At 37.5% G+C, this 27,599-nt stretch overlaps 1 protein-coding gene and 1 long non-coding RNA gene across 5 annotated transcripts in view; one reads left to right on the top strand and one right to left on the bottom strand.

Moving 5' to 3' along the window:
* The window catches only part of LOC123596057, a 25,559-nt gene extending 23,297 nt beyond the window's left edge, over nucleotides 1-2,262 (bottom strand). For both annotated transcript variants that reach the window (XR_006711503.1, XR_006711502.1), the window contains exon 1: nucleotides 2,149-2,262. This is a non-coding gene — a long non-coding RNA (uncharacterized LOC123596057). The remainder of the gene's footprint in view (nucleotides 1-2,148) is intronic.
* On the top strand, nucleotides 2,177-27,599 carry TMEM33 (transmembrane protein 33). Of its 3 annotated transcripts, none has more exons than XM_045474220.1 (8): nucleotides 2,177-2,315; nucleotides 2,500-2,572; nucleotides 6,118-6,212; nucleotides 6,693-6,880; nucleotides 10,447-10,514; nucleotides 11,939-12,072; nucleotides 16,433-16,516; nucleotides 22,128-27,599. In XM_045474220.1, exons 2-8 carry the CDS (start codon nucleotides 2,528-2,530, stop codon nucleotides 22,255-22,257), a joined length of 744 nt encoding a protein of 247 aa, XP_045330176.1. In that variant the 5' UTR covers nucleotides 2,177-2,315; nucleotides 2,500-2,527; the 3' UTR covers nucleotides 22,258-27,599. The 3 variants fall into 3 exon arrangements, with proteins under 3 accessions (XP_045330176.1, XP_045330177.1, XP_045330178.1); XM_045474221.1 differs by having other exon boundaries at nucleotides 2,201-2,390; XM_045474222.1 differs by lacking the exons at nucleotides 2,177-2,315; nucleotides 2,500-2,572 and adding an exon at nucleotides 4,892-4,978.

Here is a 27,599-nt window from a genome sequence, read left to right as displayed (position 1 = left end):
GGACGCCTGACCGACTAAGCCACCCAGGTGCTCCCAAACATATATATTGCTATGGACTAAAATTCATGTGTTGAACCTTAACCCCAATATGAATAGATTTGGAGATAACACCTTTAGTAGGTAATTAAGTGTAAATGAGGTATAAGGGTGTGGCCCTACCAATAAAACTGGGTGGCCTTATTAAAAACGGAAGCGAAATAAGTCAGTCAGAGAAAAACAGATATCATATGATTTCATTCATATGTAGAATTTAAGAAACTTGACAGATGAGAAAAATAAGATAAAAACTGAGAGGGAAGCAAACTATAAGAGACGCTTAAATATAGAGAACAAACTGAAGGTTGATGGGGGTGGGGAATGGGCTAAATGGGTGATGGGTATTAAGGAGGGCACTCGTTGGGATGAGCACTGGGTGTTGTATGTAAGTGATGAATCACTGAGTTCTACTGAAGACAATACTACACTGTATGTTAACTAACTTGAGAATTAGATAAATAAATAACTAAAGGGAAGCAAGAGTTCTCTCCTTTCCCTCTCCTTACCAGGGAAAGGCCACGTGAGCACACAATGAAATGGCAGCCACTTACAAGTCAAGAAAAAAGGCTTCAGAATGAAACTTTCCTGCCAGCACCTTGGTCTTGGACTTTCCAGCCTCCAGAACTGTGAGAAATAAATTTCTTTTGTGTAAGCGTACAGTATTTTGTTATGGCAGCCCAAGCTTAGACACACACACACACACACACACACACACACACACACACACATACATACACACACTCCTGATAGGTACCTAAGTACTTGTAAGCACTGTTAGGGAATGATAAGTGCTATAAAAATATGGAGTAAATGATATATGAAGAGTGCAGTGAAGGTGGTGCTTTAGATAACCCAGGCTGTAGATCATGAGGACCTGAACTTGGGAAGTGACCTTAGAAAAACAGAAGTTTAGGGGCCTGGGTGCCTCAGCTGGTTAAGTGTCCTACTCTTGGTTTTGGTTCAGGTCATGGTCTCATAGCTTCAAGGATTCGAGCCCCACATCTGTCTCTGTGCTGGCAGCGAAGAGCCTGCTTAGGATTCTCTCTCTCTCTCTCTCTCTCTCTCTCTCTCTCTCTCTCTCTCTCCCTCCCTCCCTCCCTCTGTCTCCCTCTCTCTCTGCCCCTTTTCCACTTGCACTGTCTCTCTCAAATAAATAAACTTAAAAAAAAAAAGAAAAACAAGTTTACATGGCTTCAATAGGGCACCATTTGACTTGTCAGCTAATTGCCTAGCACCTGGACTGCCCATGGATATTGGATATTTCTCCTGTAGGTATGTGAAACATTCCAACTAATCCCCTGAGTTTTAGTTTGCTCCTCTGATCATCCTCTATCCTATTGCCAGAGTGATGGTTCTAAATCTCATGATATTACTACTTCTGCTTAAAATTGTACCATGATTCCCTGGATTTCAAGGTCAAGTACAGATCCTCTCCTTAGCACATCTGCCTACCCCTCTATCCCAAATCTTTTACAATCCACCTCTCCCTGTCCCACCCCTCCCCCAACACATACATCCCTTCATTCTGGTCATACTGAACTAGTTCCTTGACTCTGTCCTGTTGCTTCATGAACTTTCTGTTGCTCTATCTGGAATTCCCTCCCCTGTTTAGCCAACTTCTCCTTGTCCTTCAAAATTTAGGGCCAGAATTACCTTTTCCAGGAAACCTTCCCAGACCCTTTCTGACTTAGGTACCCTCCACTATGGCCTCTCTCCATATTACACAAGCACTATGCTGTGATTTCGGTTTGTCTTTCCCACAATCTGTGTCATATTCATTTTTTTACCCTCCATGCCAAGCATTGGGGCCTGTCACATAGCAGGTCTTGTTAAGTACTTGTTGAAAATTTTTATAATTAGGACCACAGGGCTTAGCGAACCTGCGGAGTTAAACAGCAAAGAAGACATTTCTACGGCTTCTGCATAAAAGAGCAGAGAGATTTTGGGGTTTGGACAGGGACAGAGAGGATCGTCTGGGAGCTGGAGAAGCGGGAAAAGTTGCTTCGCCACCCTCCCTTGTTAGCTTCCACAGCTAGAGTACAGGACAGGCGAAACTGAAATAAGAAAAACTACATTTCCCGTCATGCCTCAAGACACCCCTATCGGTTTCACCTCTTTGTCACCGCCTCTTCCCCACGGAAGTAAAAGGAGCACTTCCAGGTTCGGCAAGAACCTGGAGCCGGGGCTGTTAGATCGGCGCCGTAGGGTCTTGCTCCGAAGCTCCGCCTTCTCTCCGGTTTTTCTAGAAGCCCGGCTTTGCTCTTGGCAGTGTCGTACAGGTATTTTCCGGCCCCTTCGGGTGCTCCCAAGGCAGTTCGCTGCACCGGAGCGGGCGAAACTTTTCTTCTGTTGAGGTTCGGAGTTCCCTTAGGGCGCGGCGGGCTCGTTGCATGGCGCAGGGAAAACGGTTATCGGAGTCGTGTCCCCGTGCTTACATCCTTTTTCTTCCCTTACCGATTGCAGCGTCCGAGGCGCGTGTGCGAATCTCCCCATGGCAGAAACGGCCCCGAACGGCCCCCAAGGGGCGGGCGCAGTGGTAAGTGAGCGAGCAGGGTCTTCTGGGTTGGTTTAGAAGAGTTAGAACGGAGCAGGAAGTGTTGCTCAGTTCCGAGGCGTTTCAGCTCATCGCTTAAAGGGCCTGGGCTTAGTGAGTGAGGTGGGGGTAACGTAGAGAGAAGAGATCTTGAGCGAAGATGTGGAGGAAGCTACAAGTTTTCTGTTGGTAGCGACAGTGGGCTGGCCTGGAGCAGGTGACCCTCACCTGTATGCAAAGGAAATTGGGCCGCCTTGCCTCTTCCCCCCTCTCGGTCTCTAATTGTCCTAGGTTCCAAGGTTGAAGATGCCACCTGAGGTGGTGCCGTGACACAGGCCTCATTCTGCACAGGCGTGCTAGGAGAGAACGTCTCTCTGCCCGTTTTATGTCATTATATGGAAATTACGCAGTGAGGGGGGAGGGGTCTTTTTTTTTCTTTTCGTCATTTTATCCGTACCTTTTTTTTTTTTTTTTTTTTTAACGAAGAGAGATATTAGGCTTCTGTAAATATTTTATTCTTAGCATGCAGATCTGCTTAATAGTTATTTGTATTGGTCTCTAATTTTAAACACTATGAGTGTGTGAATTGAGCTTGTCTCTTTTTCCTTTTTAAACATTTTGCAGCATTTCCACTTATATACACAAATTTTCTTTTTTCTTGATTTTGCTGAGCCGTTTAAGAATTAGTTGCATACACAATGATGGCCAATTCATACATACTTAAGTATTCTTTTACATGACCACGATGCAGCTGTTGTGGCAATATTTGCAGTTAAATTTGAGAAATTTAACACTGATACATGTTGTTACCTTATTTAAAATCCATATTCAGATTTCCTCAGTTGTGTGTTAAAGTGTCTTCCTCCTCATCCAGGATTCAATCTAAAAGCATGCATTGCTTTTACTGGCCTTTAGTCCCTTTTAGTCCAGAATAGTTCCCTTGCCTTCTTCCTCTTGCCATTTTTGACTTTCAAGAGTCCAGACTTGTTCTGCAGAATGCTTCTCAAATTGAAGTTGTCTGGTTTTTTTTCCCCCTGGTCACTAGATTCAAGTTGAACATTTTGGCACGATTGTTGGTACATAAGTGATAGTCTGCCTTTTTCAGTGCACTATACATATCAAGAAGCATTTTATGTTGATTTATTCCGTCATTGCAGATACTAAGTTTGATTATTTGGTTCAAGTGGTATCCACCATATTCTCCACTGTAAAAATACTTTTTTTTTTTTGTAGTTGAAAACTATTCTGTGGCATGATACTTTGAGACTGTGTGAATAGTTTTTCCACCTAAGTAGATTTGTTGACTATAACATGGTTAGATTGTTGCCTCTTAAAGTATAAACCAATACTTTTTTAAACCTTTTTTATTGTGTACTAAAATAGAGATATATAAAGTATTCAAAATGAAACACAGAGACCAGTGATTTATTACAGAATAAACACCCTAAACAGTTTTGTTTTATTTTTTTTTTAAGATTTTATTTTTAAGCAATCTCTATACTCAACAAGGGGCTTGAATCCACAACCTGGAGATCAAGAGTCGCATGCCCCATTGACTGAGCCAGGTGCCCCTAAACAAATAGATTTTATTTTTTTATTAAAAAATTTTTTTGTTAATGTTTGTTTATTTTTGAGAGAGACAGGGACAGAGGTAGGCTGTAGAATCTGAGGTAGGCTCCAGGCTTTGAGCTGTCAGCACAGAGCCCGATGCGGGGCTTGAACTCATGAACTGTGAGGTCATGACCTGAGCCGAAGTTGGACGGCCAACCGACTGAGCCACCCAGGTGCCCCTAGATTTTATTTTATTTTTTTATTTTTTTAAGGTTGTTTTTTTTTTTTGAGACAGAGACAGAGCATGAACGGGGGAGGGTCAGAGAGAGGGAGACACAGAATCTGAAACAGGCTCCAGGCTCTGAGCTGTCAACACAGAGCCCGACGCGGGGCTTGAACTCACGGACCGCGAGATCATGACCTGAGCTGAAGTCAGCCGCTTAACCGACTGAGCCACCCAGGCGCCCCATGCCCCTAGATTTTAAAGAACATGTTGTAAAATTAAGTTTCAGTCTGAATATTTGTGGAGAAACTGAGTACAGTAAGCTAGATTCGTTCTTCCACTTGGCTACTTGTGATCATTTAAATTTAGAGGAGTCACAATGTAGTAGGTTTGGTTAGAATAAAACAGACATCTTTCTTTTCTTCTTTATTTCTTTCCATCTCTCCCTCTTTCTCTCTCTTCCCTCTTTCTTTCGTAGGCTCCACACTCAACGTGGGGCTGGAACTCATGACCCTGAGATCAAGAGTCAGACACTACCGACTGAGCCAGCCAGGTGCCCCAAAACAGGGATTTTTCTGAAATTACCTGCATATTGTTATAAAGACATGCAGTAAAACATCTTTGGATTTTAAAATGTACTTGCATTTTTTTCAAAAGCTTTTTATATAGTATTTCAAAAGATAATTAAGTTAGATTGCTTAGAGTAGTGTCTTTAGACTCCACATTAAGATTGGTAAATGAATTGTGAAATCAGCATAGTGGAAACACTAAGTATTTCTTAAACATTAAATAGAATACAAAATACCAAAATCCATCACACATAGGAAAGGTGATGTTTTGGGAAGCTTCTGTTTACTTGTATATCCGTGTATGTTTGTGTCGAACCTTGATGTAAAAATTAACATAGATTCTGTCAAAAAAAATGTAAAAGCCACTTAAGAATTTGAATACAAGACACATTTTTAATGAGAAATCAGATTTTAAGTTATTCGATTAGTGATAATGGATACATCTTTGGCAAATGCAGCAAGGGCAAAGAAAGATTGAGAAAAAATGGAGAATAAAGTGGTATATGGGAGTTTAATCTAGGGCCATTGAAACTGGGGTAAGATGTATGGGGCGGTTTCCAGGGGATGAAGAAAGTCATAAAATTGGAGAGGCAGGTGCTATTTAACATTTGACAGCCACATTTTGGACAGAGTATCTCAGGCCCTTCTTTATACGTAAGCAAATTATCCACAGGCCAGTAAGTTCAGTAGTGAGTGACTATTACCATGGTTTTACATTTCTCCTTTTGCAAGGTTCATTTAATTCAAAGTGGCTTTATGTAATGCCTTTTTACTCAAATCTTAAACCTACCTATTTGAATTTGAGATTTTTCTAAGAACAGACACTATGGTTCTCTTGAGAGCAATTAGTTCTTATTTAGCATTCTTTTAAAAGATGAAGCCAGTATTACAAGTGTTGAAGGAATACAGACAATTGTAGTTAAATTTCAGTTCAAAGGTTTCTTAACTAGTCTGTATTTTTTAAAATATCAATTATTTTTTTTTTTCTATTTAAGTACTTTGGTGCTTTCTGCATCAAAGCCATAAGGTGTTTGGATGTGTTACTGAGCGTATATGTGAAACAGCTGCCTTAAGAGTTTTCATTTTGATTTTAAATAATTGCTACAGGGCTGTTAAGACATTTTGAATAGGAGTAAAACTGTAATCTTCATTCTTAGATAATTTGCAGGTTTAGTTCACTACAATATTTTTCTTTTTCAATTTAGCAATTCATGATGACCAATAAACTGGACACGGCCATGTGGCTTTCTCGATTGTTCACAGTTTACTGCTCTGCCTTGTTTGTTCTGCCACTTCTTGGGTATGTATTACACAGATTTCTGCCTTTGATACTCAATTCAGTCGGTTTTTATGGACTACCTTTTATGTGGAAGACTTGTTAAACTGCAAGAGTTTCAAGGACAAATAAAATGCAGGTCTCCTTTAGGCACTGATAACCCAGTAGTAGTACCAACTGAAGGAATATTTTATATCGTGTGCTTTGTGAAAGTTGACATCAAGTTGAAAATCAGAAAGAAAATGGATGTGTGGGGATGAGAGGAGTTCATATTTTTTGCCTATTTGACACTTTAACTTAATAGGAGGAACGCCTGCTTTATAAAATTCAGTTGGGTATGTATATGAAGTGATGCTTCTGAGAAGGTATAGTAGGTTCAAGTAATTTTTTTCTATTGACATGGAAGAGGTTTAGGTGTTGTGCAATGATGATGCAATCCACAAAGGAGGAAGAGACATGGTAGTTGTTAAGTCTCATGATAACCTCTCCTCTGGTGATTTGCAGGTTGCACGAAGCTGCAAGCTTTTACCAGCGTGCTTTACTGGCAAATGCTCTTACTAGTGCTCTGAGACTGCACCAGAGATTACCACATTTCCAGTTAAGCAGAGCATTCCTGGCCCAGGCTTTATTGGAAGACAGCTGCCACTACCTGTTGTACTCACTCATCTTTGTCAATTCCTACCCGGTTACAAGTATCCTTTTTGTGCTTTCTTGATGAGGAAATCGCGTATGAAGCATATAGACGATTCTGATTATTTTTTGCAGTAGGGAAGGTTCGACAGTAAGGGGTTCCATGAAGCCTGGGTTGGTTGGTTTGTTGGCACTTAATTCGAATGAAGATACATTTGGTGTGAGAATTTCTGACTCTAAAATGTAAAGTCTAAATTTGAAGAGCTGGTGTGGGGATTTTAAATTTTGTGTCTTCGTTCCTGCCTCTTGTAAGCCTCTCTGTTGGCAATGGATAGTGTGAAGTTCAGATTAAAAGCACAGGACTGTGGAGGACTTATTTTAATATTTAAGGTTTTTTTTATTTGATTCAATCTTCTTTGGGAAAGTGCCCATATATCTTGCCGTAAAAAAGAATCCTCGGCTCTTTCAACTCCATGTGAGCTAGAAACAAATGGAAATTCATTAAGAAATAACCTATTTAAGAGAGAATTGGATAATTAATAAATACAATAAAAATACTAGTATTTACTGTGGATAGAGGAGAAAATAAGGACACATGGATAATCTTTGGAGCTAATGAGGATTAAAGAACTCATTTGGAATTGTATGTTTATACATTTCAAAAGTGTGTTGGGTGATAAGTGGTTTTCAAAAAACATGGGGGAGGGTTGGGGAGGAGGACTTTAGTATGTTTGAGAAGCACTGGATCAAACGGCCTTCAGTAGGTTTCTTTACCATAGGACCTTTGATCTACTAATGTTCATTGTGAGGTGAAAGAGTTGGGGGAAGGGCAGAGAGAGAGAGAGAGAGAGAGAGAGAGAGGGAGAATCCTAAGTACACTCTATGCTGTTACCACGGATTCCAGTGCAGGACTCGGACACATGAACTGTGAGATCATGAACTAAGCTGAAATCAAGTTAGATGCTTAACTTACTGAGCCATCCAGGTGCCCCAATACTAATCTTTATTTAAAAAAAATTTTTTTTCTCAATGTTTGTTTATTTTTGAGAGACAGATGTGAGTAGGGGAGGGGCAGAGAGAGAGGGAGACAAAGAATCCGAAGCAGGCTCCAGGCTCTGAGCTGTCAGCACAGACAGCTCCTGAACCCCGAGATCATGGCCTGAGCTGAAGTCAGACGTTTAACCGACTGAGCCACCCAGGCACCCCAATACTAATCTGATTCTTAAAAGTAGTTGGGTGTTATGTTAGTAAATAAAGATGAGCCCAAAGTCATATTACAAAGTTGTGTTCTGATCTTTGCATTTACATGGGTGATGCTGTCCTTGATGTCTAGCCATGATAGGTACTTAGGGTTTAACTTGTAGACTTTTCACCCTTTTTATTTTCTGAATAGTTTAAAAGTTACATTGAAAGCTAAGATTATGAATCTCTTCTAAGGATTTGTGAATTATAGAATGTTAGAAGTAAAAAACTGGTTAGAAGTCTGTAGCTTTGAGGTGCCTGGGTGGCTCAGTAGAGCATCTGACTCTTGATTTTGGCTCAAGTCATGATCCTAGGGTCGTGGGACGGAGCCCGTGTTGGGCTCTGCACTGGGCGTGGAGTCTGCTTAAGATTCTCTCTCTCCCCCTGCCCCCTGCCCCCTGCCCCGCTCACATGCACTGCCTGTTTCTCTCTTAAAATAAAAAATAAAAAAATCTGTAGCTTTGATGACACTTGACCTAGGAAATGAAGTTAGTGTCAGAGCCATGATTAAAACCCACATGTCTTGACTCTCTTCAGGGTTCTGTTTTCGTTACTTGCATTGCTTCTGCAGAATCAGGCTTTAAGTTAGGATATGTGTCAGAGTTTAAATTTAACTATTTAAGAACCAACAAGATTTTACAATGGCCTTAGAGAAGAGAGTTGTAGCTTTCATCAGTTCCAAAGTGATCTATGATTGATTAAAAAGTATACAGCTATATTGGGGCGCCTGGGTGGCTCAGTCGGTTAAGCGTCCGACTTCAGCTCAGGTCACGATCTCGTGGTCCGTGAGTTCGAGCCCCCCCCGTCGGGCTCTGGGCTGATGGCTCAGAGCCTGGAGCCTGCTTCCGATTCTGTGTCTCCCTCTCTCTCTGCCCCTCCCCCATTCATGCTCTGTCTCTCTCTGTCTCAAAAATAAATAAACGTTAAAAAATTTTTTAAAAAAAGTATAAAGCTATATATACATGATCTCTACTGAGAAAATTGGCATTTTACTTAATTCTTGTGTGTGTTGGGGAAGAATTGGTTAGGATGTTAATTTGGAGAGCTACTAGATGAGAGGTAGGATTTTTGTAAACCTTGGGTATAGATCACTGTCATCTTTGCCAGTTGGAAATTAGGGACCTTTGGATCTAATGAGTTATAGTTATAATGAATGAATTTGGTACTCTTTGTGTTACAGTAATCACAGTTTCCCATCACACCAAGCTTTCAGTTAATGTAGAAAAATATAATGGTTCATTTCCTAGAAACTGCAAATAATTTTTTTAAATAAGGGTAATTTAAAAATTTTTTTGATTTTTTTTTTTTTTTTTTTTTTTTTTAAAGTAAACTACCCCCAACATGGGACTTGAACTCATGACCCTGAGATCAAGTCACGTGCTGTACTGACTAAGCCAGTCAGGCATCCCAGAAACTGCAGATACTTTTAGGCTGAGTATTTTTGCCCTTCATGATGGATGAACAGTCTCTGTCATTTTAGGAAAATACTTGACAGTGTTTTTGCTCTCATTTTTCTTGACCTGGCAGAAATTGGGGTAATAAATAGGATCTTTTGAGCAATTTTCATTTTTCAAAAAGCTGAATGAAAGTTGTATATTTATCCATGACATAAAGCCAAACAATTGAACTCAAATATGTTTGTAATTAAACTGATGAGACTTTGAATTAACTGTACACAACCCCAAATGCACACTTTCTATTCAGTACAGGTTGAGAACACATGGCTGTACAAGCTTCATAGGTACGGTATCTTGAAATAATAGGGATCTTGTAGGAAAGAGATAATGGGGATCTTATAGGAAAGAGATAATGCAAGATCTTTAGTTGAGGAAAATTGGTAAGTCATTTTTAAAGTTTTATTTTTCATTTTTATTTTACGTGAACTCTGCCCCCAACGTGGGGTTCAAACTTAGCGCCCCGAGATCAAGTTGCATGTTGTACAGACTGAGCCAGCCAGGTACCCCTGGGGAAGTACATTTTAAACTGTTCCCCACATTCTTTCCTAAGCAGTTTTGATGAGGAAAGCAGTACAAAGACTGTCTTTGAATTTGAAGGCAAATTCTTTTGTCCAGGATGGCCTTTGTGGAATTAAAAGCTGTCATATTTAAGGCTTTGAGGTGGCCTAGATTTCAATTTAATTGTTTACAATATTTTATTATCTAATAGAAAAGGAAACTTTTATCACTTTAATTTTTTTCATAAAAAAACTGAGCTTTAGAAACTGAAATTGTTTACAGATTAAAAGCTTCATTTGGTTGCAAAGTGTATCAGTAAAACAAAAGCCACCGCTGAAGTCATTTTTGCAGATGCCATTTCAGATCTATATTGGGCATAATACCAAAGTACTTAATAAACATTAAATTTTTTCCTTAATTGTTTTCTTCAGTGAGTATTTTTCCTGTGTTGTTATTCTCCTTGCTTCATGCTGCCACATATACGAAAAAGGTCCTTGATGTAAGTAAAGCTGTGGTGTTTTTTGACTTCTGGATTGCAGACTGTTGGCATGAATTTGAGTTCTAAGACATTTTGGCATTTGTCATAAAAGTTTCCTCCATTCCCTACAAACTTGTAAATTATTAGTGATTTGAAAGTTTTAAGTTTGAAATTTTGTATTTAAGTTTCACAAAATGCATTTTGTAGGTAAAGGATTGTATTGCAGATTACCCCCTAGTTTCCAGAGGAATTTCTCAAGTTTGAAATAGACCTTTTTGTTTAAAGAAAAAAAAAAAATCTATCTTTTAGGTTTGGTAAGTTGTCAGAGATCTCCTCTTCTGTCATTGTTTAATTTTAACATACCTGGTAAGTAGAGTGTGTTGAATATCTTTTATGTTAATATTCAGAACTAAAATATTCCTAAAATATTTTCTTATTCCTGGATTGGAACATTAAGCCCAAGTTAAGTGTGCCAGGCAGATTGACTGCATATGCACTGACATTTGAATTAAAATATACAAATGTTTGCCTTGTGTTGACAGTTTTCTTTTTTTTCTTTCTAAAAAAATTTTTTAATGTTTTTTATTTGTTATTTTTGAGAGAGAGAGAGAGACAGTGTGAGGGGCAGAAAAAGTGGGAGACACGGGATCTGAACCAGGCTCCAGGCTCTGAGCTGTCAGCACAGAGCCCGATGTGGGGCTTGATGAATTGTGAGATCATGACCTGAGCCGAAGTCGGACACTTAACCGACTGAGCCACTCCAGGCATCCCAGCTGTCTTCTTTATTCCTGTAGTTCTTTGGTCATAGTGGTAATTGGGCTCTGTAATTTCTGCCTTTATTTAGCTAAGGAGTCACAAATACCTTAACTGTATTACTAAGTAGTAAGATTTTGTTAGACTGGTTAGATAGAAATAACCACCATTTTTGTGTGTGTGCAATAATCTAGTCTTTTTTACAAAAAATAAGGCATGAAAATGACTTACTACTAAAGTTGTCTTTGTAATTTTTCAAATACACAAAATACAGCAATGCAGGAAAATACACTAACTTTTACCTTATTTTGCAAACTTTCATATTACCATTTCCAAAATAATTTTCTTTTAGTTGTTTTGCCTGTTGGCTATACTGTTTATCTGAAGAAAGAAAATAACTGAATAATCAAAAATGCTGTGAGGGGTGCATGGATGACTAGGCCGGTTGAGCATCCGACTTCGGCTCAGGTTATGATCTTGCAATTTGTGGGTTTGAGTCTCGCATCGGGTTCTGTGCTGACAGCTCAGAAGCTGGAGCCTGCTTCAGATTCTGGGTATCCTCTCTTTCTCTGCCCTTCCCCTGCTCACGCTCTGTGTGTGTGTGTCTGTCTCTCAAAAATAAACATTAAAAAAAATTTTTTTACATAAAAAAATGCTTCATTATTTCTAATGTTTGTTTTCTTACGTTTTAGGCGAAGGGTTCAAATAGTTTACCTTTGCTGAGATCTATCTTGGATAAACTAAGCGCTAATCAACAGAATATTCTGAAATTCATTGCTTGTAATGAAATATTCTTGATGCCTGCTACAGTTTTTATGCTTTTTAGGTAAGAATAAAAATACATTGGTTTTGGGAGGCAGATGACTAAGTGTTCATAATAAATATAATAACTCAAATTTTATCCTGTTTAAATCTGTTCAAGATTAATATTAGCAACCATTTTTCTCATTTTATTATAGAGAATCTGAGACATTATGGTAAACTTAGGAACTTGTCTTATCATTCCTTGTGATTTACCACTTAACACTTTGAAAATGAATTTAAGAACCACTGTCTTTGAAAGAGTCTTGGGAAGCCTAGATTAGTGCATTCTGCCATTATTTAGATGATTTTTCTTCTAGAAAGATTGCAGAAAAATTAGTCTGGTAGTAATAGTAGCCTAATGTCACTTTCGTGTTTTGTTTGTATTTTAATTATACAAGTAATGCATGAATAAAGAAAGTTGTCCTGTTAAAAATTAGAAGATCAGACTGATATTGACCCTTCCTATCAAGATTCTTGCATTTAAGTTTTAAAACTACATTTCTGGGGAGATGGGTGGGGGAATGGGTAAAGTAGATGGGAATTGAGGAGTGCACTTGTGATGAGCACCGGCTAATCACAATAATTAATAAATAAATAATGAATGAATGAATGGGAGGATAAGTTTGGATGACATAAACTTTGGTTACCAAGTCAAAAGTTTTTCTCTGTCTCTGTTAGTGTTTTTCTTTGTTGTGGAAAAAAGTGACTAGTTTCAAAGCCAAATTGGGAAAAAAATAATTTGAATTGGGGAAAAAATGAAACTACATTTCTGCCTGGATTGTTGCTTTTTCAATTTTTAGTTTCTCTAGTAGTAGGACATTATAGATAAATGCTAAAATATCATTTGACTATGAATCCTTGTTGCAGTTCTGTACTCTCCTTCTGGTATGTGTATATGCATGTAGTACTTTTAAATGTTTCTACAGATACATAGAAAATGCATATTATGGGTGTGGGGTTTAGTTTTTATTTTACACCAGAAGTGCCATAATGCCTCATTTGTCTGCATCTTGCTTTTTTCGTGACCTATTTATGTTGATGGATACAGTTCTGGTTTGTTCCGTTTAATGGCTTTGTAGTGTTTGGTCATATTAATAAACTGCATTTTATTACCTGTTTCCCCTATTAATGGGGAAACATTTGTTTCCAAATACTTGCTTTTCCAGATATTGATGCAGTAAACTTACTTTTTTTTTTTTTAAATTTTTATTTATTTAAGTAATCTCTACCCCCAACATGGGGCTCAAATTGATGATGCTGAGATCAAGAGTCACATGCTCCTACAACTGAGCCAGCCAGGCGCCCCTCTTTTTTACTGTTCTACTTATACTTTTGTGCCAGTGTTTTCTCTAAACCAGAAATGATTTTGTTGAGGATGCACTAAGTGCATTTTGTATTTATTAGACCATGCTAGATTGTCATCTAAGATGTCTGTATTATGTTTTCCATAATATTACTAATTTGAAAAAACTTATTTTTGTTTATGAGATACTTCATTTTAGTGTTCATTGCCTTTAACTAGTGAGATTTTTGCATGTCTGTTTTTTTAGCAATCTATAAGCTAGAAACAAAGTTTTACAGGTTTCTTCATAAATACGTCTGTTCTTTTAAGTAATGTTTTTCTCTGGAAACTCCAGGATCCCACATGTTGCTCAGGTTATAGGGTCACAAGCTAGATAATATAATCTAAGTAAAGTCTGGAATAGCACAGGGGAAGACTTCTTATTCAGTGTGGGGGATTTGGACTCTAATTGATATAATCATTAACTTAGCCTTTTGAGCGTTGATTTTGCACATATAAAAAACTTAAATTTTAGGGGTGCCTGGGTGGCTCAGTCAGTTAAGTTTCTGACTCTTGATTTTGGCTCAGGTCATCATGATCTCATGGTTTGTGAGATCAAGCCCAGTGTCAGCACAGAGCATGCTTGGGATTCTCTCTCTCCTCTCTGTCTGCTCTGCCTCGTGCTTGCACATGTGCATGCCCTTTCTGTCTCTCAAAATAAATAAATAAAGTTGGGGCGCCTGGGTGGCTCAGTCAGTTAAGCATCTGACTTCAGTTCAGGTCATGATCTCGTGGTCCATGGGTTCGAGCCCCGTGTCGGGCTCTGTGCTGAGAGCTCAGAGCCTGGAACCTGCTTAGGATTCTGCATCTCCTTCTCTCTCTGCCCCTCCTCCATTTGTACTGTCTCTCTTTCTCAAAAGTAAATAAACATTAAAAAAAATTTTTTTTTTTAAATAAACTTAAATTTTTAACAACACTTAAATTTTAAAACAAAATGATTTTAATTTTTCAAGATTGTTGTAAAAGAGATGAGAATTTACCAGAAATATTGGAGGAATCACTTTGTTTTTCTAAAAAATTAAAGTAGGGTATACGGTTTTATTCAGTCACTAGTAGGGAAAGCTAGTGATGCTCTAAGTATGTCACTTGCATTTAACACAAACTATAAAATTAAAAATAATTTAAAATCATTATTCCTTAGATGACCCCTTCATGATAGAAGCACAATGTAAATATTAGAAGGCTTCATTAAGTTGCTTTTTTCACAGTGTTGCTTCAAGCTTTATATTTAAAAATGAATGTAAAAAGTCTGTGAGTTTGGGGCGCCTGGGTGGCGCAGTCGGTTGGGCGTCCGACTTCAGCCAGGTCACGATCTCGCGGTCCGTGAGTTCGAGCCCCGCGTCGGGCTCTGGGCTGATGGCTCAGAGCCTGGAGCCTGTTTCCTATTCTGTGTCTCCCTCTCTCTCTGCCCCTCGCCCGTTCATGCTCTGTCTCTCTCTGTCCCAAAAATGAATAAACGTTGAAAAAAAAATTAAAAAAAAAAAAAAAAAAAGTCTGAGTTTACCTCATGTACACAAATATGCGTGTAAAGAAAGATAAAAGGAAGGTCCTTGTAGCTTTATTTATTTGTTAGTAGAGAGTTTGTTACATTGTAGTAATGCATAAGATGAACTGCTTGAATCTGTAAAAAGAATGAGGTAAATTTATGTGTTATGAAAGGGGATGGTCTCCAAGATATAATGTTAAAAGTTCGTTAAGAATTGTGTAGGGTGTTCCCCTTTTTATATTTTGGGGTGTGTGTATTTAAGGGCATATGTATGTTTTTTTTCTGCTTCACTTTCTTCATCTTTAAAATGGGAATGATAATGTCACTTCCATATTATAGTAAAGTGGATTCAGTGAATTGTAAACTGAGCACTGTATTAGTGTTGGCATTATACATACTTGTGCATGGAAATTTCTGGAAGGATATTTTAGAGACTGAGCTGTAACTCTGAGGAAGAAGCTAACTTGGATGATGGAACATTTGTTTTTCATTGAGTTTTCTGTATTTTTTATAGTATGTGTTTATTTCAATTTGAAGAGTTAAAGATTTGTCACTGGATTTATTGGGGAAAATGGATGTAACACATTTAGTTCAGTGCTTAGTTTGTAATCACGTAAATTTGTATTATGAAAGTAATATCACAATTTAGAAGAAAAGACAAAAATTAACTTTAAAAAGCCATATTTAGCATCTTTATTTCCTCAAAAAAAGTTTTAAAATACCATGGTAATAATACGTATAGTTTTATACTCTGCAGTCTTCAAAGTTGCTGTATTGTTCTCGTAATCAAGATTTTAGGTAGTTGCATCCTAACTCCATCAAGTAAAGATGATATACTTAGCTTTGCTACCTAACTACCCACATTAGGTTGTTGATACATTTAGTTTGTAGTTATTTGCAGTGAATGTCTTAATGCAGATAGTTTTTCCTGGGAAAAAAATTCTTGATTTAGAATTTCATAAATAAGTATATGGCTCTTGGGTATTGTAATTGTGCTTTTTAACCAAGAAAAATAGTTAGTATAGGCTATGTAAATTTACTAGAGACCTGTATAATTACAGGTTTTTTTGTTTTGTTTGTATAAAATGAACCACTTTTCATTTACTGTGTTATAAAGTTTCACAGTTTGATGATCAATTATTAGTGGTAATTATGGAAGCATACATTTTCTGATTTAATAGCTTTTAAACTTTTTAAAAGTAATACATAAATACATGTTTGTAAAAATTTAAACAATAACATTTACTTTTTACCAATCACTTACATTCTTGTATTTCCTTTTTTTTTTTTTTTTTTTAAAGTAAGCTCTGTGCCCAACCTGGGGCTTGAACTCACACCTTCAAGATCAAGAGTTGTATCCTCTACTGACTGAGCTAGCCAGGCGCCATTCTTTTATTTCCTTTTTAAGAATAACTTTGATTTAGACATGATAGATATTATCTTGACCATTTAATGAACGAAGACACATTCCTCAATTAAATTGCCTTTAAGTTTTGAAAGTATATATATGAATTGATAACGTATATTTCTTACCCTTGTATTTGTTTATTTCAGTGGTCAAGGGAGTTTGCTCCAGCCTTTTATCTACTATAGATTTCTTACTCTTCGGTATTCCTCTCGAAGAAATCCATATTGTCGGTAAGCTGGTGATTAGTTTAAATGTTTTATTTGTTGAGAGTACTGTGAAATATAGTATGTATAACTTTTAAGAGTTATTTAGCTTTTATGTTTAGAAGCAAGTGTTATTTTGGTAAATTTAAGTTCCAGGCCTTAGTAGGGTTGGTAAGTAGACCGGATTTACCTTGACCTCCACTAAAATAGTATTCAAGTTTAAGGAATTTGAAGATGTTTAAGACATGAGTCCCAGTCTCAAGGAACTTCCCTAATTGAAGAAGCAAAAGCATGCATCAGATAATAAGGAAACAATAGTTCAGGATACAGTGTTCACAAACCATTGTGATGAATTGTTACGTTTGCTTTGTCATATCAATAGTATAGTCCAAGGTAAGGAGAAATCAATGAGCCAGAAGATAAAACAGCCCATCAAAGTTTCACAAAACAGAGATTTTAATGTGCTAAAGAAGAATTAAAACCTTTGAATAGTCATAATAGGTAAGCGCATTTTAGGTAGGAAGAGAGTAAGAGCACAAGTTCAGAGACAAGAAAGAACAAGCCATGTTTAAGGGGCATTGAATAGAACTGTTGGACTATAATGGAGATTCTGAATGGTGAGTGGTTGCAGCTAAGATTAAAAAAGTATAAAAAAAAAAAAAGGGAGGGGTGCCCAGGTGGCTCAGTTGGGTGAGTGTCCAACTTCGGCTCAGGTCATGATTTGCAGCTCATGGGTTGGAGCCCCGCATCGGGCTCTGTGCTGACAGCTCAGAGCCTGGAGCCTGCCTCGGATTCTGTGTCTCCCTCTCTCTCTGCCCCTAACCCACTCACATTCTGTCTCTGTCTCTCTCAAAAATAAACAAACATTAAAAAAAAAAAAGGTATATTGGAGCTATATCATAAAACTTCTTGGATTTCAGGATAACAAGTTTGGAATTTATCTTTTAGATGTATGGGAATGATGGTTTGGGCATGATTGTATTCTTCTGATAGCTTTGTGCAAAATAGTTTAGAGTGGAAAAATTGAGGAAGCAGGGAAATATTTTAATGAGTCACTGTAATGTTCAGGAATGGAGATGTAAATGATACAGTTAGTTATGCATGATGATCTCAGAAATTAGAGTAAATCTGAAATGAGTAGCTGTCTTCAGTAGTTTCTTAGATCTGTTACTGAGAGACTAATGTTAACATAGTTTTTGTTTTTAAATTTAAAGTAAATTTATTGTGTGGGGTGCCTGGGTGGCTCAGTCAGTTAAGCCTCCAACTTTGGCTCAGGGCGTGATCTCACAGTTCGTGGGTTTGAGCCCCACGTCGGGCTCTGTGCTGACAGCTCAGAGCGTGGAGCCTGCTTCTGATTCTGTGTCTCCTTCTTTCTCTGTCCCTCCCCACTCACACTCCAGCTCTCTCTCTCTTTCTCTCCTCTCTCTCTCTCAAAAATAACATTAAAAAATAAAATCAGGGGCGCCTGGGTGGCGCAGTCGGTTAAGCGTCCGACTTCAGCCAGGTCACGATCTCGCGGTCCGGGAGTTTGAGCCCCGCGTCAGGCTCTGGGCTGATGGCTCAGAGCCTGGAGCCTGTTTCCGATTCTGTGTCTCCCTCTCTCTCTGCCCCTCCCCCGTTCATGCTCTGTCTCTCTCTGTCCCAAAAATAAATAAACCTTGAAAAAAAAAAATAAAAAAATAAAATAAAATAAAATCATTGTGTAGTAGAATTCGTCAGAAATACAATGAGTGTATTAGCACAATCCCTATTATATTTTCACAAGCGAAGTAAAAAGAACTGAAATTGAATGCTGGTCTCCATCATTCTCCAGGTGTGTAACTTTAGGCAAGTTATTTAAATTTTAATTTCTTCATTGGTAGAGAAGAACAGCTCCTGGGGGTGAAATGAAGTAATGTTTTAAAAGAGCTTAGATTCTGTTATATATATTTTTTTAATTTTTTAATTTTATTTAAATCCAAGCTAGGTAACATATAGTGTAGTAGTGGTTTCAGGAAGATTGTTATGTTCTTAATACATCGTTTATTTTCCTTTTTCTGTGATTCTGATAGTCCTTTGAGGGGCTTTTATACTCTGTTAGTGTCTTACAGTACTTCCTAAAATAGAGCTTACTTCAGACACAGATTCTTTTTTTTTTTTTTTTTAAGTTTATTTCTTTATTTTGAGAGAGAGAGAAAGAGGGCATGAGTTGGGGAAGGGTGGGTAGAGAGAGGGAGACAGACCATCCCAAGCAGGCTCAGTGCTCAGTGTGGAGCCCAGTGTGGAGATTGATCTTACAAGTGCGAGATCACAACTGCAAGATCACGACCTGAGCAGATAATCAGGAGTCGGATGCTTAACCGACTGAGCCACCCAGGTGCCCACAGACATAGATTCTTAATGAGTCCCTAGTCACCAGCAAACCTTCAGTTTTTCTTTTCTTTTTTTCTTTCTTTCTTTCTTTCTTTCTTTATTTATTTTTGGGACAGAGAGAGACAGAGCATGAACGGGGGAGGGGCAGAGAGAGAGGGAGACACAGAATCGGAAACAGGCTCCAGGCTCCGAGCCATCAGCCCAGAGCCTGACGCGGGGCTCGAACTCACGGACCGCGAGATCGTGACCTGGCTGAAGTCGGACGCTTAACCGACTGCGCCACCCAGGCGCCCCCAGTTTTTCTTGATTCCATGAGTGTTTGTCCTTTTTCTTTCTGGTTCATGTGTTCATTTCAGATATTATCTTCGAGTTCCCTGCCCTAATATCCACTTTTCATCAGCAGATTTTTCTCTGCTTCTTTATACCCTCTTCATCTCCCATTTTCTCCACATAGCCTTAAATTGGATTAACACACAGATTTAGAAGTGTCCCGTGGGATAAAAAAGGAACGGATAGCAGAGGATCCAGGTAACGCAAGTATGCGTTAATAAACATTTTCAAAGATCTCCCATAAGCACGTAAAACAAATCAAAACAGTAGAAAGGTAATGGGAAATATTTGAGCTTATAAACATTGATAAACATCCTATAAAACTATATTTTCTATGCTACACTTTTTTTTGTTAGGGATTTTGAGACTATATTTGCCAGTTGTACATACTCACTCACGATACTCATTCTCAAGTTAGTGGTTTCAGTCCTTTGTAGATTGGCCATCCACCAGCCACATCTGACTGTATGAATACAAATTAATTAAAACCCATAAAATTTATAACTCTGTTCCTGAGTCATATTAACCAGTTTCACGTGCTTGAAAGCCAGTGTGACTGATGGTCACTGTATTGGACAGCACAGATGGACATTTCATCATCGCTGACACTTCTGTTGTCAGTGCTGCTCCAAAGGAGCTCTGTGACTTGGTATAGATTATGCCAGAGACAGAGCCAGGAGTGAAAGAACTTGCCTTGTGACTAGAACAAGCCATTGACCTCTTTAGGCCTCATCTGTAATCTGAGAGGTTTGACTAGAGTATTTTCAAGGTGCCTTCTAGTTTTATTTGAGTTATTTATTCAGAAGACAGTGATTGTGTGTTGGTGATAACAAGTTTATGTAGGATTAAAGTACCTGCTTTGTAGAGACTTGGAGCTGAGTGAATTACACAGCTGAGTAGGTCAATGTGATGATGACGGCTCTGTGAAAGCTCAGAAAACTGAGGGAGGCAGATGAGAATTCACTGAAGAGGTGGTAATAGAAGTCAGGTCTTTTGAAGTCTGAGTTCTGGTACGTGGGTGCCTGAGAGGGCATGTTGCTTGAATTAAGAAGTGTATAGGGAAGTCATGAAGATCTGTGCCTAGAAGGGTAAGACAGGGACTAGAGCATGAAAGGTTTGGATTTTATTTCAAGAGAGGAAGAGCATTTGAAGTTCGTATTGTGGAGAGTTTGGGAACATGATACAATCTGATTTAGAAATATTCCAGAAGATGTATTACAGGCTCCCCAAGAAGACAAAAGGACTGATTTGGAGACTGTGATTAGTCCAGAGCCTGAACTAATTCCGTGGTAAAATAAAAAGGGGATACATTTGAAAGATACTTAGGAGGTAGGAAGTTAGGGGTTAGGGAAGAAGACCAAGATAAGGAAGCCCTCAAGTTTCTGGCCTGGGAACCTAGGAGAGTTGTGTGTAATGGGTCTTTCCCAAAGATAGACACAAGAAGGGCAGGTGTTTGGATAAATGTGCGTCTTTCCAAATTTTCTTCCTGCTTTTGTGTAAGAGCATGTTACATCCTATTTAAAACGATTTTTACTTTTTCCTAACCAGCAAAATAACCCTGAAGATACAGGAAGGTAGAACACAATTGTCTTTATGTAGAATGAGTCAGCACATAAGTGAAAATTCAAAAATGAATAGTCAAGAATTACTTGTGATGATTCAAAATCTCTTAAAAATTACGGTTCAGCCAACATACATGATTTTGTGTCTGCTAGCGTGTACAGTACGTATGTGATGTGTACAGTATGTGATCAGGGGTCCTCTGGAGGTAGCAAGCACAGTTAAAAGTCCACAACCTCTTTGGAAATAAATGTACAACATAACTGGGATATAGGAGTCATGGCAGAGAGTGGGAGGAGATGAAGCAGAAATTTCAATTAAGACCAGGAGGGTGGGGGTACCTGAGTGGCTTAGTTGGGTAAGCGTCCAACTTCAGCTCAGGTCATGATGTCATAGTTTGCAGGTTCAAGTGCCACATTGGGCTGTGTGCTGACAGCCCGGAACCTGGAGTCTGCTTCAGATTCTGTGTCTCCCTCTCTCTCTGCCCCTCCCCCACTTGCACGTGCGGGCGCTCTCTGTCTCTCTCAAAAATAAACAAACATTAAGACTAGGAGGGCATTAGATATTAAGGAGTTGGACTTCAGTCTGAAGGTAAGTAAGCTGGTTTGATGAGTGGAGTGATCCAACTGGGAAATGGCCTTCATTGAACGTCTTCTGTGTTGTCTCATTTAAATAATCACACCATGACTGACTTCAGGAAGTACATACTCCTATTTTATAGATGGGAAAGCTCTGAGAGGCATTACGTGTAAGGCAGTAGTTTAAGGAAAATGGTAGGTGGGATTGCCCATGGTATATAATTTTCACTTCCTTGCTCTCTTTTTTTAGAACTAGTTGAGTTTACCTAAGGTAATATGAAGATGATGTGACTCTACTATTAAGAAGATACAAATCGCTCCTAATCCCAGCCCTCAGAGATAACCATTTATTAGGTGCTTTTGTTAAATGAACTCCCTCAACCCGCCTCCCCCATACACACAAACAAAAGACACAAATGTTGATTTTCAGAATTTTATTTTGTGTATTTCCTACACATTGTAGTTCTTTTACCTCAGATTTTTTTTTTTTTTTTTTTTTTTTTTTTTTTTTTTACTGTTTTATTTATTTTTGAGACAGAGACAGAGCATGAATGGGGGAGGGTCAGAGAGAGAGGGAGACACAGAATCTACCAGACCGACGCCTTACCACTTGGCCACCGCGCCCTGGGAGACACAGAATCTAAAGCAGGCTCCAGGCTCCTAGCTGTCAGCACAGAGCCTGAGGCGGGGCTCGAACTCACGGACGCCCAGGCGCCCCTACCTCAGATTCTTTAATGGCTGTGGGAAATGCCTTCATCAGCATTTGCTTTGTATTCTTTTTCCTTTGGTTTCTGAAAGAAAACTATTTTATCTTGCAGGACCTTGTTCAATGAACTGAGGATTGTTGTTGAACATGTGATAATGAAACCTGCTTGCCCACTGTTTGTGAGAAGACTTTGTCTCCAGAGTATTGCTTTTATAAGCAGACTGGCACCAACAGTTGCGTAGTCTAACATCCAGCTAAGTTATATATAATATAAATAAGCATTATTAGCAGTTGGTACTTCTGCTAGGGGTTGTTAATTCCAGGTGTAAAACTGACCTCAGTCTAATTTACATAATTTACATAAATGCATATCAATGGAAAAGTAATCATTTTTCTGGCATGTTAAATCAAGCCTTTGAAAAAAATTCCCCGAGAAAATTTTACTCTTCTGTGTTGTTAATGATTAAGGAAGTTTCTATCATGTGATAAATGTATCAAAAATTTTTTTAAATGCTGCTGTGCCTTTATCATGAAGTACATTTATTTCTCTTGTAAAAGTAGCTTTAAAATTTCTTTCAACCTAATGGGTACCCTGAATTTATATCTGGCATGATTTCATCATGGTAATATTAACATACATGAATTCATTATATTTTGAGACAGTATTCTTTTGCCATTCAGTAATTTTGGTTGATGATTTTAAAAGAAGCATTTACCACTGTATTTAATTTCAAATTGTTACTAATTGATTTTGTGCTGCTTTGTTAGGGTTTATTTTGGATGTACCATTATGAGAGAAATTCTGCATGCATCTTACGCTCTGACCTTCCAGAATTTTATTTCCATAATTACTTAATGTGGCTTTGAATATTTTTTAGAAAGGCTGAACTGTTAAGCTTATTAGCCAACTGGGTAAATATCTGGGGTCACAACTGTTTTACATTGGAAAGCAGTAGTTCCACAGCTTTCCTTGCAGAGATCCATAAAGTCACCTTTCTCAAATAGGAAACACTTTTACAAATGTGGACATGTAGAATATTAGCGTCAATATAGTTTCTAGAATTACCTAGATGAGACTCTTGACTGCCAGTTCTCTCGGTTTCTTAGGCTTGAATTTAACAGGCAGTGGCAGCAGTTCAGATGTGTTTTGAAAGGAATGTAACTGGAGATTGAACATATGCCTGTGCCTGGTGTCTGTTCTGAAATAATAATGAAGATTATCCTGTAGACTACATACTTACCCATGAAATCTGATTTAAAAGCTTAGATGGAGAGGTTTATAGGTAAGATAATTGGTTGGGGATGGGGCTGGAGAGGACTTGTGGGGAGGGGGAACAGTGTGTATTTTAATTTCGTAACGCATAGGTAAAATTGGGAGTATAATATGTTAAATCCTGTTTGTTGAGCTGCCGTCAACTTCTTTATAAAATTCATTCTGATCTTTATTACTGTTGCATGATTGGGAATGTTTAAGACACTGCAAAAATTTTAGTACACAGTAATGGTTTTTGTAACCAGTTTTCTTCTGTCTGCACGTAATTGGATTTCTCAGATAAATTCATTAGTAACTTGTCAGTAACAGTTTTCAGTTTATTCAACTTTCCCATCTCTGGAAATGTGAGGTCTACTTGATAGCTCAACTGTAGCCAACTTTTTTTGTATTTTTGTAATATTTATCTACTAAGTTAGAAAAGCAGCCTCATGAAATACAGTTGATTGAGTGGATGGGTGGGTGGGTGTGTGGCTAGCCTCATTATCATTCTATATATAATCTGATGGTTTTAAGAACTAATTTTCTAGAGCAATAAAGTGGCTGTAATGTTAAGTAAACAGTATATTATGATTTCTAATGATGTCTTTAAAAATTAAGTCTTGAATTATATCAAGAAATTTTGGCAGCTGAAGGTATATTTATTTTTAAGTTACTAGTTTTTTGTCTACAATTTTTTTTTAATCTGGAGATAATTTTAGATTTATAGAAGAGTTAAAAAAATAGTACAGAGAGTTCTTGTCTACCTTTCACTCAGCTTCCCCTTATCCTAAATCTTACAACATTTATCAGAACTAAGAAATTAGCCTTGGAGCAATACTATTAAAGTATAGAACTCATCAGATTTCACTGTTTTTTCCATTTATTAATTTTCTTTTAATGAGCTGTTTTTACTCTGATTGTCTTTTACTTTTAATGACCAATAAGTATGCCTTTGAGTTTTTCCTCTTCAGTTTGGAAATTACTGTTGGTGAAAAAGATTTATCTAAAGGAAATGATTTCATGTTGGTCTTAACAAAAAGAATTTTAACAGTAAAACTTATAATTTAGAACATTCTGTGCTTTAAAAGGTGAGCCTTTTAATCACATAACAGGATTCTATTTCTGATATGCTCATATTGGACTGTTCTTTAAAGGAAGGCTTGATTTTTAAATAAAATATTCAACTCATGAAAAAGTAAATTTTACATTGAGCATTACTAGATGTTTAGTTTGCATGAGCTTGTAGCTAGGAATTCTGCAATATGAATATGTAGAACCAACTGATTTGGCATCTGAAATTACAGCATAATATGTACACCTATCAAATTAAAATTAAGGAAATAAAGTAGCAGTATATGGAATGAATGAAGTAGGAGAAACTGTAGCATAGGTGAACCTGTTTTTACTTCCAGGTTTGAAAAAGTTGCATTAACATCCAGAATATCTAATTCTTTAGGAAGTGGTGTGGTGCTGTTGTCCTTCTAGCACTTTTTGAATTGAACCCTCTTGGACAGGTAGAAGCCTAACACAAAACCTACTTTTGTTAGAACAAGAATTCTGTGTTCTTTTTGTTTATTTGATTCCTCATGAATTTAAACTCTGTTTTGTAATCAGTCCAAAGAGAAATTTCTTAAATCATAGTTTGTATTTAAATTTTCTTGCAATACAGTTCACCAAAGTAGATGCTCCTGGAAGTAAGTAAGTAATTAAATTTACATATTTAGAAACTTCCCTTACAGGGAAAATTCAAGGCATGCTGATACTATACCAGAAGTTAGGAAAGACTTAGGAGGTCTATTTTATACTCTGAATTGTAAAGCTGTCTGAATACTCTTTCTAAAAATCACGATGAAAAATTCTGAGTAGGCTTGTATGTTTAGTATATGAATATTAATCATTTTGGAAAGGAAAATGAGTGTATATGTAGTAAGATAAGTGGAACCGGGAGACTTAGTTTTTTTTTAAAGTTTGAGATCAGAGTGAATGAAATTAACTTTGAGGGATTGTGGTTAAAGACTCCTATTTAATCCTGAGGAATTTATTTTGATTAATATAGTGATTGTGAAACACTTCTCCCACTCATGCCCACCCAAATCCCCCTAGGATCTGCTAGCCTCAAAGCTACCCAAATTTAGACTAATTTTGATTCTTAATTCTGTAATGAAAACCTCAAAGGAGAAAGTAACCACCGACAGTTATGTATATATATGATCAGTAGGTGGCACTCTTTCCTCAAATAGCCCCGCCCCCACAGTTGTTTCACAGCCCCTGTTGGAAGGTTAAATGCCACCCAAAGTGGCCTGTAAAACTAAGGACCCGAATTCCATGGCCCTTTTTAATACGTAATTACCCAGAACTCAACAAATATTTTCCAAATATGAGTACATTTAAAAAATAATTGAGATGTTGAAAAGCTGGAAGTAGTACCCTGTTCATGTTTGCTTTCTGGCTAAATGATAATATAGGCCACAATTGGGAGTGGCCTTATTCAGGTCATGGGCTCTGTTTTGTTTTTTTCCTTACAAAGAGTGCCTAAATCAACCTAAATACACCAGTTATAAAATTGTTCTTTTTGTTCGTTCACCTTCACTGTCAGGTGTGTAGAAGAATGGTACTTAAAATTTTTCCGTGGTCATTTTGTAGGTATACAAGGTATATCCAGTTCAGCTTCTTAAAATTTAGAGTTTTCACAGTAATATAAAAGCATATTGAGAATTTGGGTTATCGTATCAACAGTGGTACCTAGATTTGTAAATTCAGTTGCAGAGACAACTGGTTTCTCTGTAAACCTTGTTGGAATTTCTCTAGGATTAGGAGAAATCTGCACAGGCTAAATGACAGTGTAGTTCAGTAGGTAGTATACCAAAGGCATGTGTTTATAAATCCAGGAGGTCCTTTCCAGGGTTTGTTTTAATGAGCAGTCCTCTTCTAATATTCAGAGAGGAAAGTTGTTATTGGATCTGGTATCAAGGATAAGAAAGGAGCTGCTAAAAGTTTGGAAGGATTCTTGGTAGTAATTATTCTAGGACATGTGTATCTTCTAAGGTGGTATTCAGGTGGATTCTTAGAAGGAACCCCGTTTTTCCTGTGTGAGGGATTAGCTCTGGAGTGCTCTTTCTCTGGTGCAGTGCAAATAGGACAACTGACTGCATTGAGTTTGAGCTGATGTGACAGGAGATAAAGTACAGTATTTTTAAAATCTGAAGGAGATTGTTTCTTAGAAAAGTGATAAGAAGAAAATTGAAAGATACTTCTGCTGGAATCTAAAAATTAACTCCTGTTAGAGGAGAAGAAAAGGCTCAAGAGTTGGTTCACATTTTCCTTTATAGACTTCTTAAAGCCAACTTTTTGATAGGCTCAGTCCTTTTAAACTAACTCTTTGTTTTTCTTGGTTCATGACAGTTGGATTCCAAATTTTCTTTTGTACCTTTAAAATAGAACAATTGCTTTTGACAGGAATTTTTGCTTACATATAAGTTTGTAAGTTGAGACCAAATGGGCAAAGTGTTGGGCAGGTAACATTTGTAATGTGTTTATATTGGAACAAATGTAAAAGGGTTACAAAGATTAGAAAGAGTCATAAAGAACTGCTTGATTTATAAATGCAGTAGTTCTGGTGCTTCATATAATGGGATATATTGAACTAAAACATTTGTATATATAGTATGTCAGCATTTCTTAGTTACTTCTCTTGAATCCATTTTTAATATCTGATACTGTACAGGTTGGGGAGTTCTACTCTTCAGGCCAATACTATCCAGACTGTGTAAATTTATAAAATAAATTGAAAAATTCATCATTCTCCTATATTCAAGACCAGCGCACATAAATGCTAATGTAGGGCTCAGAGGGGAAATATATTTCTCCTGAATATTTGAGAAAATGTGAAGTCCTTTCAAGAAAATCTAATAAACATAATAATCATAGCCTGCTGACACTAAGGAAAAAGGACCTCATTCGCTCTTTCTTTTATGCAGCGATTTACTGGTCCCTACTGATTTCCAAATTGGATCACTGTAGTAAATTATCTATGCTGGTACCTGTGAAAGTAAGCCCTGGGATCCATATTTGTTTTGTGTTCTGCTTAAATCAGCAAGAATGATAAATTTGATGGTGTGAAATTGGAAGTGTCAAGGGCTTTCTTTGGTGATTGAGCAAAACGATGTCTCCACTTTAATTTATTGTGACCCTTTTTCACTCTATGTGCTTTGTATATCTAATATTTATTTCAATACAAATTAAATTCTTGTTCCTTCATCTGTATTGTTATATACCTAAGATTTTATTGATGTAAAAAATCAAATTGTGTAATAAAAATCTCTCTGGATTTAA

This window comes from Leopardus geoffroyi, chromosome B1 (assembly GCF_018350155.1).
Source record: "Leopardus geoffroyi isolate Oge1 chromosome B1, O.geoffroyi_Oge1_pat1.0, whole genome shotgun sequence".
NCBI classification, from domain to species: domain Eukaryota; kingdom Metazoa; phylum Chordata; class Mammalia; order Carnivora; family Felidae; genus Leopardus; species Leopardus geoffroyi.
This window is presented reverse-complemented; position numbering and strand designations above follow the sequence as displayed.